The 18,107-nt window shown below is 38.6% G+C and overlaps 1 protein-coding gene across 5 annotated transcripts in view; it reads right to left on the reverse strand.

The window, feature by feature from the left end:
* The window catches only part of NSD3 (nuclear receptor binding SET domain protein 3), a 103,636-nt gene that overhangs the window by 19,597 nt on the left and 65,932 nt on the right, over positions 1-18,107 (reverse strand). For 4 of the 5 annotated variants that reach the window (XM_061404487.1, XM_061404486.1, XM_061404484.1 and 1 more), the window contains 5 exons: positions 17,366-17,492; positions 11,368-11,565; positions 10,500-10,673; positions 6,234-6,380; positions 2,857-3,013 (listed from right to left, as the gene is read on the reverse strand). In XM_061404487.1, the coding sequence (XP_061260471.1) occupies positions 2,857-3,013; positions 6,234-6,380; positions 10,500-10,673; positions 11,368-11,565; positions 17,366-17,492 (803 nt within the window). The remainder of the gene's footprint in view (positions 1-2,856; positions 3,014-6,233; positions 6,381-10,499; positions 10,674-11,367; positions 11,566-17,365; positions 17,493-18,107) is intronic. The other variant, XM_061404488.1, reaches the window with a different exon arrangement.

The raw sequence follows: 18,107 nt of genomic DNA on the forward strand, positions 1-18,107 counted from the left end.
TATTATTCGTCAAACCTGTATCTATCCCCTCCTGGAAAATATATATATTTTTAATTATAAAAGTTCTGTGTGCCAGTCAGAATCACCATCATTAAAAAGTCTGCAAATAACAAATGCTGGTCGGGGTGTGAGGCAAAGGGAACCCTCCTCCACTGTTGCTGGGAATGTAGTTGGTATGGTTACTAGGGAGAACAGTACAGAGGGTGCTCAGAAAACTAAAAACAGAACTACAACATGAGCCAGCGACCCCACTGCTGGACACAGACCTGGACAAAACCAGGATTCAAGAAGACGTGCGCACCCTATGTTCACAGCAGCAGCATTTACAAAACAACCTAGTTGTCCACCGACAGATGAGCGAGTAAAGAGGATGCGGTGCGTCTACACAGTGGAGCATGACTCAGCCATAAACAAGAACGAAAAATGCCACTCGCAGCAGCATGGACGCATCTAGAGACTATCATACTAAGTGAAGGAAGTCAGAGAAAGACCAGTACATATGGCATCACTTCTATGTGGAATCTGAAACATGGCACAAAGGAACTTATCTACAAAACACAGACAGACTCCGAGAGAAAGCAGACCTGTGGTTGCCAAGGGGATGGAGGGAGAGGGGAGGACTGGGAGCCTGGGGTTAACAGATGCAAACTGTTACGTAGAGAATGGATAAACAACAAGGTCTTCCTGTAGAGCACAGGAAACTATATCCAATCCCCTGTGATAAACCATAAAAGAATATAAAAAAGAATGTATGTATGTATGTAACTGAGTCAGTCTGCTGTAACAGCAGAAATTAGCACAACACTATAACTACACTTCAATTAAAAAAGGACATACCTTTAAAATTATTAAATGTAGTTTTATACACACACAAAAAAATGTAGTTTCTTTTAAAAATTAAAACAACGCAGAAATGTGTAACAGAAAAGCTGAATACGCTTCCTCCTTATAATCTCATGCCTCAGACTATTAACGTTAGATGTTTTTTCCAGGTAATAATACAAACGTATTATATCGCAAGCTCCAATTTTTACAAGTTGTATACGTATACGGAGAGATAACCTATGTACTATTTAACGTGCTTCCTGAGGTTAACTGTACACTGAGGCCATTTCCCATGTTACCGTGAGCATTACCCTTCTTCTGTCTTCTAGGCATCCTGCAATATGGATTGACACATCGCCTACTGACTGGCCATCTGGATTCCTTCTGCACCTAGAAGCACCACTGCAATGAGCATCCCTACAGGACAAGTTTGCCCGAGTGTCCAGTGTCTCTCCTTAGATTCACTCCTTGAAGGGGAAGTGCGGGGTCCAGGGGTGCACAGTTCAGCTCTGTCACATGATGCCTTTCTTGTGCAGGAGCCCTTGTCTCTCCAGGCCCACCTGAGCTGCAGAATTAGTATTCTTAAATCTCTGCGAGCCTGTTAATTGAAAATAAACTTTGTTTTTTTCATGTACATTTTTAGTGAGGCAGGGCACTTTTCACATGTTTATTTTCCACTTGCTCTTCTTCTGCAAACTGGCTCTTTCTCTGCTCCTTTTTCCTTCAGGAAGGTATTTTTCTTTTCTTACTGAGAGTAGACGAGTACACCTGGTTTGATATTTGCCTTTTAAAATTTATATCTTTTGCTGTAAAGTGGAAAATTATTTATATAGTCAAAGTGTCCATTTAAAAAAAAAAGAACATGGAAGTTTCCTGTCATTTGTTAAAAAAATTGGTTGGAGGGGAGCTTCTCAATGCCCCTCATGTCAGCTAAAAATGAAGTTTTTAAGGTTAAATAGGTAAGCAAGCAGTTTATTTAAAACAGAGAAAATGACAGAACTCTTGTTTAAAAAAATTACAGCATGTTTGAAATTCTATGGAAACATATTTAGGATTCTAACTGAAAAGCAGAACTTCACTGTGTTCTTTTGAATAGCATCCATTTTCTTAGTAAAATAATAAGCATATACCTCAAAATGTAGAATGTAAAATTTTAAAAACATATCACTATCCTTTTGCGTGAAGATTTGTTAAAAATAGGCTTCTTTTTTTTTTTTTTTTTTAAAGAAAAATTTTCGGCCGCAGACTGGTGTCCTGCGCGTCCCCGGGCGTCCGCTGCTGCTCAGCTGGCTGCAAACTCCTGCCGCAGGGCCCGGGCAAAGGCCCTGCCCACCACCTGCGCGCCCATCACAATGATCTGGGCCAGGTACTTGGCCATGGCGACCACTCAGGTTCGGGGGTCCGACTTCCTGGCCCCGCAACCCCGGCTCAAGGGCGGTCCAAAAATAGGCTTCTTAAGAGGAGAAAGATTTAATAAAATAATGGCACCCATGCATACTTCTTGCTTCATTCCCTTAAGAACTAAAGGCTCCTAATGAAATACCTCTCTCCCTAAAGTCTAAAAAGCTCCCTCTTTGCACACAGTTTAGAGCTTCTAGCTAGAACTATAATAAAACAGATTTTGGGTCAGAAAGAGTTATTTTGGCCAGAATATAAACTGTTAACTTCACTAGAAACCAGGAATGAACATAAATCTAATTAGAATGCAAAAAGAAAAAAGTCTTCCCCACTATCCATATGAAACCTTTTATTCCAAATCCTATTAGTACCATAGTTCATTAGGATAAAATAACTTTCAGAACTTAAAAACAAAAGTCAATCAACCAAAAAAAAGGGGGGGGCAGTGTGGGGGAATCTAACCACCACTAACCTTCCCAGTCTTCTAAAAACCCAGACTAAAAATGTTTTTCTTTCTTTTTCTGAGGAAGTGGCTGTGCTGTGTGTTGTACCTGTTTCCTGGCCACGCTTGTACAGACTGTGAACTACTCAACAGTGATTGAATACTTCCTCTTTGTCCTTGGAAAAACTTGCCTGTAATTTCCCAATTTGGCCCAAACAATCTGCTTGTAATGCAGCTTCTTGCCAGCCTTGCAATCATTGCAGTTCCAGCAGCCTTCAGGCGTCTCTATGCTCAGGCACTCCGGGTGGAAGGAGGCTGGACACGACTCGCAGCAGAGCAGTCGTCCACCTTGAAACAAACAAACAGTCTTAATAACTAAGAAGAGAGGAAAGAGAGAGACAAGAAAGTTATCTTTTCAGTTAAATGTGATTCAGATTGAGAGAAATTAACAAAGGGATTGAGTTATATAGTGATGGATTAAAATACAAGACAATAAACAGACTTAGCTACTTCAGTCCTTCCTAGGGAGGGCTTCAGTGGCCAGAAACTCAGAGCATGTGAGGAACTGTGAGTAGGAAAAATATGACTCTTCACCCCTCTGAAATGAGGACTAATAAGGCACTGGTTTAGCTGGGGGTTAAGACTCTTAACATATGACAAATAGGTGCATAAAATCTTTAGCCTTGAGTAGATGTGAGAACAGATTTTCAGAAAAATATGTACTCTTTTTTTCTCCTTGAGAGCTAAGAAAGTAAACAATGGTCAGCTTTGTATTTTAATCCAGTGGCACAGCTAACTAAATCCCTTTATAACAATATTAGCGAGAATGAAAATAGCCAATAGGCTGACCACTACTTTTTTCTTCACTTGTAAGAATACAAAAAAGCAAAAGGATCTTGAATTTGTGATTACATTATCATTACCTTTTCAGGAAAGACAAAGAAAGTCAAACAGGCTATATAGCAGTGGTTTACAACTTTTTCATCACCAAGGATCCCCTTTCTCTTTCCCATGGACTCATGTTTTCAAATATTTTATCAACCAAAAAGCCCACCAAAACAAAAAAAACATTTAAAAAGCCACAATAATTTTTATGTTTTAATTAACTACAGAAATATCTAATAGCCAATTGGAGCTTCAGATCCCAGTAACAAAACTAGTCTTATCATATTAAATTGTTAAAAATCATAGCCAAATACAGAGAAACTCATGCAACTGTATTTTGCACAAATGGCTGATTCCGTTAGACTTTCTGAAATATTAAACATAGTTCAAAATTTTGTTTGTAATATTTTCTGACATCATATCGAGAACCACTGCTTTATAGCATGAAAGAAGCATCAGGTAGAATCAAGAATAACATACAAGGAGATCTCTTTAAGTAGCCTAGCAAAATCCTCTCCTTTTAAAAACAAAATGATCTCTGTATTAAGACAAAAACAGGTGCAGCAAATGAAACAATATTATTTTTAAATGCAAAAAATTAAAGAAATTTGAGGGGAGATTAGGTATTTCAACAAGTGACAGAGAAGAATGTTAATCACTGAAGATGAAATACAATAAAGACATTTACTGTAAAAAAAAAAAAAAATCATTTTTTCATTGGAAAACCAAGTCTATAACCCATGAGTGTACTGAGATTTAAAGTCTTGTAAGCAAAAGGTTAAGAGCCCACTATACAACTTTATCAAATTATATGCTCCAACCTTTTGAGTGTTTGCTATCAATTTTCCAGAAAATCTTGTCTTCCTGTAGACTTTCAAACTTCTAACTAATTAACATAAAAACAAAAAGAAAATCCATGTACAATCAGTGATGAATTAAATTACTATATTTCCTCTGCTTAAAAGCTTTTACTTCCATCATTTGGATTTTCCCCTTTGTCTGAAGATCTCAATGTGGATTAATTGTTTCAATTCTCCAACCTAGAGATTAGCTGCCTGAGTGGTCTCAGCCTAGGTAGGGAATTCTTCTGTAAGTTTAAAATAAAATGAAATAATTCATTTTTCCATCAGAAAGAAATGACCAGTAGGGAGAGCGGTCTTTGCAAATAGCTTTGAGGACATGTGATTCTTTGGGTTGACGTGGAAAAGTCAGGCTGGCCATTTTTAACATTATGGAATAGTCCTGAATTTTAAGTCTTATTTCAGAGGAAATACAGACCCTGAATCATCAGTGAAAATCATCACGATTTTTTGACAAAAATACACAGGGAAATAGAAAAATAAAAATATGAACACTCCACCTTGGTGCTATGCAAGAAAACTGCTTTAGGGTGCGAGAGAAGAAAGATAACGGTTCAAGCTAAGCAAACAGAGGGCTCAAAATAATTTCAATTCATGTCAAGGCCAATACCGAGTACTGAACACAAAGTAAGCAACAATTGAATTTGTCTAATTTTATAAAGGCGCCAGGAGGGAAATCAGGCATTTCCTAAAATGCCTTGGGTAGTCTAATTTTACTGCACTATGGAATTAGTCAGACCCATGTCCATCTTTTTTTTGGAAACAGGTGGTATCACCAGTAAGATGCCATACTGTGACTTCAATGGAAAACAGACAAAAAAGTCAATAGTCTCTCAGCCTCCTTCTCCATGGGTTCTAACCAACTTGCTTAGTTATACTTTCCTTTAGTCATGGGTCGCTACTTCAGATGTCTGACAAACAGCAAACATACATCAGCAGCAGGCAACACAAAGAAAGAAAAAAAATGAATTAAATTTTCTTTAAAGATTCTGAGCCTGGCCCCAGATCATAACGGAAATGTATACCGGAAAAGGCCTTCACCTTCTAGGTTATTTATCTTACCCTCTAGAATAATAACTCCCCCAATAATACATTATTGTTAAACTACTTTTCCCCCCCTGCATTACACGTAGGCTCTGTAAGGCAAAACACAAGATTTTTCTTCCATAGATTAAATTAACTGGGAGAATATAAAGATATACATTTAGCTCTTTGTTCTCTGTGTATAAATTATCCATAAGTTATTCTTCAGCTCTGCTGGGCTGCCTTTCAAGCTCCAGTATTTGTGCATTCTCCCAGCTGCCCACCAATGTCTCCTGAGAGAAGGGCAATTAGGTTTCATAGCAAACATTTAAGAAACAAAATGACAGAATGTATTCCAGAGTCAAAATTTTAAGTGTCAGCTATCTTTGTTCCCTTCTGTTTAATAACCTATTTTGTTATTTAGTTGAAAGTTAGTAACAAATTACATCCTGTCTCTTCTATTCTACAATGAATGGTAGTTCAGGCAAAAGAGAAAGAGGTCTCAGAATACATTTCTATATTAAGCAGAATCCTAGTCTTTCAATTTTAATAACTACAGATATATGGAATGTGTGAAAATTTATTCAAGAAGTGTAAGTAAAAATTTGTAATAGCAGAATTATTTTAAGCCCTTTTTAATAATTTTGCAGCCATATGAAGACAGTCACAGCCACCAAGGTAGAATTTACTGAAAGCAACAGATGGTGCTTGACAGGCATACATTTTCCCCCTTCATTTAAAGAGAAAAAAAATAGGAAATGCAAAAATAAAAGTAAGAGATAAACTATTTTGATTATTACCTTTCTCACATTTCTTTTTGGAAGCTGACGAAGAAGGAATCATAGGTAATTTCATCAACTCTGCACGATTTGATTCGTTCAGTAGGTAGTGGGACTTATAGGCATAGGAACTGAACATGGGGTCTGAATGGTCCTGCACTATCAGCCCTATACGAGACAAACAGAAAGATGTGAGCTGCAATGAAACTACCCATGATTCCATGAGGAAAAATAAACCAACACCTACTATGTAGCTGTGCTTCAAGGTGGGGGAAAAAGAATATGAAGAAAAAGAAAGATCTGACAGAAAAAGCTTTCTACAGTTAGTAAAGGGAGTTTAGGCTACTCAGTGCCTTATCTCTACACAGAAATCTACACACCCAGAAAAAAGACTCGAATTTGAGGATTAAACTGTGTTTGATGTCATTCTGAAAACCCACTCTGGAAAACAGAGCTATGTTCCTCAATGTTTAGAAGGACTATGATGACAACCCAAAGAACAAAATGACGTATCACTTAATAGTGGAAATAAGAACTGTCTACATGACACAGTAGAGACGCTGGTCACCTTCAATACATCAAACAGCATTGAACAGCAGACTTGGGCCTCTCTTCCTCTCTGCTAAGATCTTTAGATACCCTCAAATTCCAGCTTTCTCAGTCAGACAATGAAGCTTTCCTCTTATCAGTATGATACATGATTTTAAAGATGCTGTGAGTTGCTGAACTTCACTGAGGTACTGCAAATCTTTAAAATTTTGTCCTGCTAGGATAATAACCAACTTAAGGGTTTATAAAAATGTCCTTTCAATCCACTAATACAGCTGTCCTATTGGAGGAAACACCATCTGCTCTAACCCACCTGAAGCACACACCTCTCCCCACTCCCTCCTCCTCCTGCCCCGAGTTCAGTCCATCCTGTGGCTGAGGGACCTGCAGGACCAGGGAAACTTTCTGTTTGTGGTTACCGGTCAGTTTATAACAATCTAAGACTTTACAGTACAAATCATGACAGCAGCTTCGCAGAGATCTTTTTGAGAAGAGGGAAGAGTTTTGTTTCTAAAGGGGTGACCATTTATTATTTTTGGTGGATGTTATCTTCATTTGGTGCTGCTCGACACTGAGACAGATTCAGGAAATATCTCTCATGTGAATGGAACTTGAAATTGCTAATTGGTAATACAGAAGAATCTTTGAATAAAGGTTATATAATGTTGAATGAATTTTATACATTTAATAGAGAAAAGTGGTACAGTGGCTTTTAAATAGGGAAGAACAACTTAGAATGCTAAGTAACTTTTATTTTACAGCACCCTCCAGATGAAAGGGAATGCAGAAGAATCTCTACTGCACTGAAATGGCACCTATGACAAACACCATGAGGGGCAGGGGAGGTGGGTTGTTCCTCTAAACACTGAAGCATTTCCAAAAATATTTCCAGATATTTCAGACTTTAAGAATTAGCTTAATGATTTTAAACAACCAATAACCAGGAACTAAGACAAAAATCCTCTGTGCAGAGGGAGAAACAACTGCAACACAAGCTAAGTTTCCTAACGCCAAAACATAAAGGACTGAAGTATCCCTTTTAATAAGTGTGGATTTATTACAATAGATCCCCTTAAAAAAGGAGACCCTCTATAAAAACTGATAAAGGAACACATATCATTTACTTCTGGAGAACTTTTAAGCCCTTCTCAAATCCTAGCATCTGATCTATTTAGAATCATTTTCTGTAAAATGCTGGAAAAGAAAATGAACGTTTCTGTTTACTGTGCAAAGCTGCAGTTAGAGTATTTGGGAATTAAATAATCTTGTTCTTAAAAAGGCATTTCAGTACAGCAAATCTTGCAGAATAACTGCCAAATTGATAAAATCCAAATGTGATCCTGTTGTTAAAACATGGAGTTTCCATTATGTCAAGCTTTTAATCAAGGCATGAAAGTTAAAACGGTTAGAATTTGCTCTAAAACTAGGTTCCTTGACAAGGGGTTATTTTCTACCTTACTTAAATAAAAAAAACACCTGCTTTAAAGGTCACCCAATCATTGAATGAAATAGAGCAAAAACAAATATTGGTTGATATACTTACTGATGGTACTTGATTCAGAATGTACTCTCGAGTAAGCCAACACAATAGTTTTAAACTTGATATTTATTAATAAAATGTTGGCTCAGTTACACACACACACACACACACCACCCCCATCACTCCAAGTGAAAGTGAGTAAAAGTACTATTTACAAAGCAACAGAGACTTTATGTTATCACTGATACTCATCTATTTGAAAGTCTCTAAAGCTAGTCATTCAGCTTTTTCACCCTGTCATGCCTTTCTTAGGAAGGGGGAGAGGGACAAGGCACATGCTGACATTTTCTTTGGCTAATGCAATGTGGCATGAGACACGTCCAATCTTCTCCTCCCTGTGCCGTCCAGCCTTCAGGGCAGAATACAGCTGCCCTCACTGTTCTACCCAGCACTTCTCTCTGACAGCGGCCACCCCACATGCTTGCCAAACAGGCCAGCTCAAAGCAATGTGTACACTGACTCAGCTGGCTGCTACAAGGACTACCAGTTACTTAATCCTTTATTGTCCACCTCCTCTGGTCCTTTTTTTTTTTTTTTAAATGAGAGTTACAAAAGTAAAACAACTCAAGATCTATCACACTAGCTAAATTCTATTAAAAATATTTTATAGTACTTTTACCAAATTGAAAGAACTGTCTCCTAAACAAAATAAAACACAACCACTATGTATAAAGTAGATAACTAATGAGAACCTCCCGTACAGCACAGGGAACTCTACTCAATGCTCTGTGGTGACCTAAATGGGAAGGAAATCCAAACAAAGGGTTAGGATATATGTAAATATAGAGCTGATTCACTTTGCTGTACAGCAGAAACTGACACAACGTGGTAAGGCAACAATACTCCAATAAAAAATTCTTTAAAAAAAGAAAACAAGATCTCAAACTTCTTTTTCAATATGGGCTACTGCTGCTGCTAAGTCGCTTCAGTCGTGTCCGACTCTGTGCGACCCCATAGACGGCAGCCCACCAGGCTCCCCTGTCCCTGGGATTCTCCAGGCAAGAACACTGGAGTTGGTTGCCATTTCCTTCTCCAATGCATCAAAGTGAAAAGTGAAAGTGAAGTTGCTCAGTCGTGTCTGACTCTTGTCGACCCCATGGACTGCAGCCTACCAGGCTCCTCTGTCCATGGGATTTTCCAGGCAAGAGTACTGGAGTGGGGTGCCATTGCCTTCTCCGCAATATGGGCTAAGTATAATCTAATAGGCCTGATATGCCATAGAATCCTTTCAAGAATTTCACACTAAGGGAAGTTTAGAAAACAGCATTTATGACAAAAAAATCCCAACAAACTGTGTTTGGGGATATTAATTGATTTCTAAAATGCTTACACTTTATATTACACTAAACACTGTTTTTATTATAATATAGCTGAGACATTCTGTAAAGCTGAATACTCCGTATCATATTCAACTAAAGAAATTCTACTGTAGATTTATCATGAACTCAAGTTCACTGACACCCTCAGGGACACAATATTGTTTTTAATTGATCAATCTCTTGGCAGACTTAAATATCAACAGCTGGCAAGTAAGAAAGCCTGCACTGCAGGCTCTTAAGTAATACACCCCATATGTTGCCTTGGCTGTATCCCATTAGGCCTCCCTCGATGCCAGACCAAAACATGATAAAATACAACATAAATAATTGAAAAATAAATGTGCTCTTCTTGCCTTGCAAGTGAAATCTAAATTAGTTGAAAACTCTGGATTACATAATATGACATGAGAAGATTCTATTTCAAACAGAAGAATTGTTTGGAAAAGTGAAGAGAGTTGACCCTTAAACAGTCAGAATCGCAGTCAGAATCTTTTGTAACTTTACAGTCGTCTCTCTCCCGCATCTGCGGATTCCACCAACACTGGATCGAAGTCTTGGAGTACACACTGAGAAAACAGTGCACACAAGTGGGTGCGGGTAGTTCAAACCCATGTGGTTCAAGGGTCAACTGCAATCTTTTGACGCTCCAAATAGGAACACTGAGGACTCATCTTTAATTCTAAGTTACTAAGAAATTAAGCAGAATTTAGCTTAATTTATGGAAGGATTAATATTCTAACAGTCTGAGTATCTAATGTAACAAAAGGGACCGGTTGCTGAAGTGTTCATCTCTCTTAGGGGTATTCCTGGAACTTGTTTTTAACGGGGAAATATACCAATGAACCCAGAAAGACCCGAAGAGAAAGGACTGAGACTCACCTCTGGCGCAAACGAAACAAAAGCCTACATTTACAGCAGACGAAGAGCCACTGCTCCGTGTGGAATGATTACTGCAGATGAGAACGCAGGAAGACACGAGGGTGCTGCCGGCGGCAATGCAAGCATCTACGGAGTGGTAGGCGACTGGGCACCGCAGACATCTCACCATGCGACCTATTGGAAGATGGTCAGGGAGGACCCTGGGTCACAAGGCATCTGCTGACACAAAGGGAGATCTTTGGGGACCCAGGATGATGCTGGTTATAGTAGAATGAAAATCTCACTAGTTTGGCTCTGCCATTTCTATGCTGTATGGTCCCTAAATGTAGTGCCCATCTAGAGGTCACTCAAAAAATCTGTGTCTGCTCCAGTGCTGGAGAAATGGTGGTTGTCAGTATGGCACCTGTTGAAGGAATTTCCAGGGGTAATTTTGAACATATGGAATTTTCTTCTCATGGTCTGGATTAGAACCTAGAATCCACTTATCTTAGGGCTATCCTGGTGGTTCAGTGGTCAAGAATCCTTCTGCCAGTGCAGGAGACACAGGTTTGATCCCTGGGTTGGGAAGATCCCCTGGAGAAGGAAATGGCAACCCACTCCAGTATTCTTGCCAGGATAACTCCATGGACAGAGGAGCCTGGTGGGCTACAGTCCCTGGGGTCACAGAGAGTCAGATACGACTGTGTTTTTTACTATCTTATTTTACTATCTATTTACCACTTACTTTACTATCTACTGTGGCCCAGCTGCAATAGCTACAGATAAACAAAGGGAGGATGCCCAATGTTCTTTATAATAACGTGCTTACTGTTTGCCACTGCACTTAAAACAACCCCAAACGCTGTCCCCTTCGTTAGCTTTGTTTTACCTTTACTTGCTTTGTGGATATCTTTCTCCATAGAGCAGGCGGAACAGCAGTGCTGGGGACAGCGGAAGCCTTTTGACTCAAAGACGGCAGTGGGGAATTTGCGGACACAGGCTTCATGGTAAAATTTCCCACAAGCGCTGACAGAGCAACGCTTCACATCCGCACCAGACACTTTACATGAAAAACACGGGTGCTGTCCTGCAAAATTGGTGAGGAACACAGTTTAAAGAAAATCTGGATTAAACAGAAGCAGCTACTGATATCAGAGAGCTAACTCCTCCCTCCACAGATTCTACTACTATGTGTAAGATTTTAATATACAAAAAGATTTTAATATACAAATAGTTAAAATATGACAATAAAACTTGCTAGAATAATTGACTTTCTACAATAATTGATCATCCATTTGAAGATACAGCACTAAAAGCAATTCAGATCCCCATTTCTCACTTTACACTAAAATAGAGTCCATAGAAAACCTAGAGCAGAATTTTTCAACACCTGAGAGTGGCAAGGTCTTCCCAACTGAGAATAAACAAATAACCAGTGAAGACAGATGTCATCAGATAATCACAATTTCCATTTGTAGATCAGACATAAAATGAAAACTCATGATCCTAATAAAAACAGAAAGTTATGGCTAGATGTCTTATTAAAACTGCAGAAAATCAAGGACAAAGAGAAAATATTAAAATCCCCTTCAGAGATACAAGACTGAAAGCTGATGGAAAGAGAAAGCTGGAAGCCAGGGGATGCTATCACTAAGGGCTGAAAGAAAACTGTTACCAAGCCAGAATTCTGCACCAGTGAATGCACTCTGCAAGAAGGGGGTGAAGTCAATAGGTACTGGGAAGAACTAACAAAACTGAAACTCGGTTCTTTGAAAAAGAACTGATATCCCTGGCAACAAGTAACTAATAAAAAAATGCAGAAAAAGCAGCAATATTAAGAATATCAGAAATGCAAAATGATGCATCACTACAAATCCTACAAATGTTTAAACAAATAGGAGGATGTCACTACCTTTTTGCATAAATTTGAAAATTTGGATGAATAGATTCCTAGAAAAACAGAACTTATTAACACTGGCACAAAAATAAATAGAAAATATGATAGTTCTATAAACTATTTAGGAAATTGAAACTACAATTAGAAACCAATACAGAAACTTTGAAGCTCAGATGGCTCCACTGGTCAATCTGCCAAACATTTTGAGATAGAAACAATTAGAATGGGGAAGAAAAAAAACCACAAAAAATGGGAACAAGTGAAAAACAAACAGATGTAGAAAAATAAATGCAACAAGGATGACAAAGGATTATGTTTTGTTATATAAAGAGTTCATATGTGATATTATCACTTATATGTAGAATCTAAAAATCAAATGAATGAATATAACAACACAGTCTCACAGAAACAGAACAAACTAATGGTTACCGTGGGAAGGAGTGGTGAAAAGGGGCAAGATAAGCGTAGGTGATTAAAAGGTACAAACTACTATGTACAATAAAATAGGTAAGATGCAAGGATATATTGTACAGCACAGGAAATATAGCTAATAATTTATAACTTTGAAAGAAGTATATTCTATGAAAATATTGAATCATTATGGTTTCCACCTGAAACTAATATAAATCAGCTATGCTGTAACCAATCAATCGGGCTTCCCAGATGGCACTAGGGGTAAGGAACCTGCCTGCCAATGCAGGAGACATAAGAGACTCGGGTTTGATCCCTGGGTCAGGAAGATCCCCTGGAGGAGGAAATGGCAACCCACACCAGTATTCTTGCCTGGAGAATCTAATGGACAGAGAAGCCTGGAGGGCTCAGTCCATAGGGTCACAAAGAGTCGACACAACTGAAGCAACTTAGCATCCATGTATTAGCCAATCATCAATCAATACAAAATAAAGAAGAATCATGGGGAAAATATATGTAACATATATAAGCAAAGATCACAAGACTTATGAGCTTCCTTGGTGGCTCGGCAGTAAAGAATTCACCTGCAATGCAGGAGACATGGGGTTCGACCCTTCCATCAGGAAGATCCCCTGAAGAAGGAAATGGCACACCACTCCAGTATTCTTGCCTGGGAAATCCCATGGTCAGAGGAGCCTAGTGGGCTATGGTCCATGGGGTCACGAGAGTCTGACGTGACTTAGCAACTGAACCGATATAAAGAACTATAAATCAATGTAGAAATGGCCTAATATAAAAGTGGGCAAAGGGTATGAACAGGCAATTTACAGAAAGCAAAAAAGACAGACAGCCAATAAACATATGCCAAAATGCTCAACTTTACTAGTAATCAGATAAATGCTAATTAAAACCACAAGTAACATTGGAAAAATTCATCAAATAGGAAAAAAATGTAGAGTTTGATAGTGCTGGCTGTGATCAGGGTGTGGTGAAACGGCACTCATGCATTGCTGGTGGGAGTTAAGCTGGAAAGAACTAGCTCAGAAGGCAGCAGAGCAGTGTCCATTCTGAAAGGAGACATCCACTTTCTGTGGCCTAGACATTCTACTTGCTGTCTGCGTTAGAGAAGGCCTGTACATGTAGAAGGGTGTTGGCTGAAGTACTGTTTGTAACTGCAAACAACCGAAAGCTGTCGTTATCTGCCTTTGAAAATCAGGACTGGCGTTTTCATTTTGTGTCTTGTGACATATGGAAATTCTAAGTGGCTATTTATTTGGATTCATCTTTTGGGAAGTGTTCAAGTCTTTTGCTCATTTTTCTTATGATGCTATAAAAATTCTGAAGGAAAAAAATGTACAAGGAATAGTTTTTTGTTTTGATTTTTTACAGAAAGTTAGATGTGGTTTTGGAAGTAGCTAACCATTACAATTTGACTAAGTCATAAAGATCCTTTAAAATCAGTACTTATAACTGTGATGTTCAAATATTTGTTGTCGTTTTTAACTGGCTTTGTTGCAGAAATAAAATACAGCAGTGTTAAATTGGGTGAATTACAAAAATTCTTCAAAATTAGTACTTACAAACAGTGATGTTCAAATTTTTTTAAAAATTGTTTTTATTACAGAAATAAAGAACAGCAGGGTTTTTTTTGGTTGCTGTTGTCCCATTGCATATATATGATTTCAAATTATATTTTAACATATGGATAGATAAGAAAGAAATACTATTGTTTTTAAAATAACTTTTATAAATGTAAAAAATTAAAAGAAGATTATTTTAAAGTTTAAAAAGGTTTGGCTGTATCTAATGCATAAACTGCTCCATGTAAAAATGAAATAGGCTTTCATAATGATCAAAGTAAGTCTAATATAAATGAAAATTGTTGTAACGAGCAGTGCCATTACACTAACAGAGCTGAGCTATAAATCCCTGTAAGACTCAGGCTTAGGGCTCTAGCATGGGGATGATTCCACTGCTCTCCCTCCTCACTAGGGCATGGGAAAGTCACTCAGTCATGTCCGACTCTTTGCGACCCCATGGACTATACAGTCCATGGAATTCTCCGGGCCAGAATACTGGAGGGGGTAGCCTTTCCCTTCTCCAGGGGATCTTCCCAACTCAGGAATCAAATCTAGGTCTCCCACTTTGCAGGCAGATTCTTTACCAGCTGAGCTACAACGGAAGCCCAAGAATATTGGAGTAGCCTATCCCTTCTCCAGGGGATTTTCTTGACCCAGGAATCAAATTGGGTCTCATGCATTGCAGGTGGATTCTTTACCAACTAAGCTACCAGGGAAGCCCCAGTAGGACATGGTCTTCCTAAAACTATGGTCTTCTTAGAATAAGAAAGTAACAAGTAAAACTGCCTGTTACACATTTTATTCAAAAGGGCCAATGAAAATGTTTTCTATCCAGAAGTCACATTTGTCTTAAACAATAGAAAGTGGAAGTATAAGAACTTATCAGGCATGTATCCTGTAATACTTTTTACATATAATGTGTTTGTTTATCTTTTGATAAACAAACAAATTAAAAAACTTCCTAAAGAATCTGAGTTTATATTCCTAATATGTTGGCAGTGTACCACATTGGTATCCAACTGATTTTCATGTGATAAAAAAATGTATCAAAAGCAATTTAAAAAAGTTACTTTTGCATTTCCTGAATTACTAATGATGTTTGTAATGAAAATGAACATTTTCTCATGTCTTACCGGCCATTTGTGTTATTACTTTGGAGAAATGTCTGCTCAATTTTGAATTGGATTATTTATTTATTTCTGGTATTTTCACCTATGAGTTTTATACTTTTAGCTCTTATGTTCTGGTCTTTGATCACTTTGAATTTATATGTGTATATATATATATATATATATACACACACACACACACACACACATATATATATGGCATAGGGTAAGGGTTCAAGTTCAATGAATGTGGATCCAATTTTCCCAGCACCATTTATTGAAAACACTATTGACCAGTGTTTGCACCCTTGTTAAAAAATCATTTGACCATATATGTGAGTTTATTTCTGGGCTCCCTAATCTATTTCATTGGTTTATGTCTTTATGCCAGTACTACACTGTTTTAATTACTGTAGCTTTGTAGTAAATTCTGAAATCAGGAAGTATGAGTCCTCTAACTTTGTTTTACTTAAATTGTTTTTAAAGCAAATTTCCTTCTTAAATTTTCTAGCAGATGTGTACCAAATTAGATTACATCTAACATTTGTTGGCAGATTTCTGCTGGATTCTAGAGTTAGAAAAGAAGCCCTAAGAGTGTTTTAATACTGAGATACATGGTCCTTCCCATCAGTAATTTAAACTACAGGCTGAAAATTTGAAAGCTTAATTTAAACTACAGGCACATCAACGACTCAGTGACAGAGTTTCAGAAAAGGGGCATGGTAGGGAAGGTGGGGAACCAAGAGTACGTGCTTGTTGTGTGTTTACACGTCCAGAACTCATTCTGAAGGCCAAATAAAACAATGTGTAGATGATCTGACTCTGAGGCTGTCAGCTGGCAAACTGTCCAAAAGTTCTTCTGCAGAGTCTAAATGTGATCAATAAAACGATACCTTACGTAGGGAAAAATATAAGTTATTTCTTTAAAACACCTTCTGTAGCTTAGGTTTTGCCTGTGTATATAAGTAAGGGTGTGTGGGTGTGGTCAGGATATATGATACATGATCCCCGTCTACTGGGTCAAGGTGGCAGAAGGCAGTGGGAAAGAGCAAGGACTCTGGGGTCAAGCTCTGCCTCCTGGGCCGGAACCCCAGCTTCACCCTGTACGTCTGTGACTCTGGGCAAGGCTGGGAACCAAACGCTCTGAACCTCAGTTTCACACTCTGTAAAATGGACATAATAATAGTAGCGATCTCATAATGTAATGAGGATCAAACAAGATAAGAAGATAAAATGCCGAGTATTAACAGCAGCTGGCATTTAGGAAGTGTTTGGTTAAAAACAAAGTTACTGTTCTAATGGAATTTGGAATATACAAAAGATTTTTGGAGGCACACAAGTAAAAAAGTATAAAATAAGTATCTATGAGAATCCAAATAAAGGGGAGAAAGAGTAGGAAAATAATAAAGTATCAATGGTAAGGTCAGCATATCATAAATACTTGACATCCAACTGGCTCATAGTTCCTCACAGCAAAACTGAGATAAAGCCCACAAAAACATACAAACAGGTTCCTAGAAGCACTACCAGGCCATCTCACAACCAGGTGACTCTTCACTTACATTATTGGTAACATCCTGCTTTCCATGACTTTACCTAGAAGCGAGGCTATGACACAGAAGAAATAAAAACTTATCTCTTTCTTTCTCTATAAATTATTTTGATTGGTGGAAGCCTACATATGGAGTAAAAGAAATAAATGGTAACACCCACCCCCAAACCAATTTCTGGCCCCTCCATCTTTCCACTAAAAATACAGCTCCCCATGGTTACAGTTTGTGATGTAACCATCACAGTCAGAGGTTGATGTAACCTCTGTACACTCAGAGGAGACAGAGGCCCTGCATACCCCGACCCGCTGCCCGTATCTACCAGAATAGGGATGCTCACCAGTTTTACACTCGACACAGACGAACTTCCCATCAGGGGGTGATGACAAGCCCAGGCACTCCAGGTGGAAGTGTTTGCAGCACTCTCCCTCACAGGGAATCAGAGAGTCACCAGAGCTTTCACAGATCTGTAACAAGGCAGAAAACCAACAGTTCTCAAGCTGTACCAGGCGTCGGGACCACTAGAGGGCCTGTGAAGACAAGCTTGCTGGTCCACGGTTTCTGATTCAGTGGGTCTGGGTTGGGCCTGAGAATTTCCAGTAAGTATCCTGATGGTGCTTGTGCGGCTAGCCCTTCGCCCTCACTTTGAGAACCACTGAACTAGCAAACTCTTCCCTGCACCCAATATGTATAAAGTTTAAAAGTTATACTCGATCTTTGATGATTCCTTCTTTGGAATCCACAGACTTCAACTCTGCTTCACTGCACAAAGCAGTATTTTTCAGAAAGGGGCCCACTCCAGTATTCTTGCCTGGAGAATCCCATGGACAGGGGAGCCTGGTGGGCTATATAGTCTACAAGGTGGCAAAAGAGTCAGACATGACTTAGCAACTAAGCAACGACATCCCAGCGAGGACCCACAGTTTCATGTGAATAGTTAAGTATTCCAACTCCGAAAGGGAAGAAAAGAGCCAGAAGTGGCTTTGAGGTCTGTAGCTTTAAAGTAATATTCCAAGTCAGAAAGATACTATCCTCTCTGGGACTTCCCTGGTGGTCCAGGGGCTAAGACTCCTTGCTCCCCA

The sequence above is a fragment of the Bos javanicus genome, chromosome 27, assembly GCF_032452875.1.
Source record: "Bos javanicus breed banteng chromosome 27, ARS-OSU_banteng_1.0, whole genome shotgun sequence".
Taxonomy (NCBI): Eukaryota; Metazoa; Chordata; class Mammalia; order Artiodactyla; family Bovidae; genus Bos; species Bos javanicus.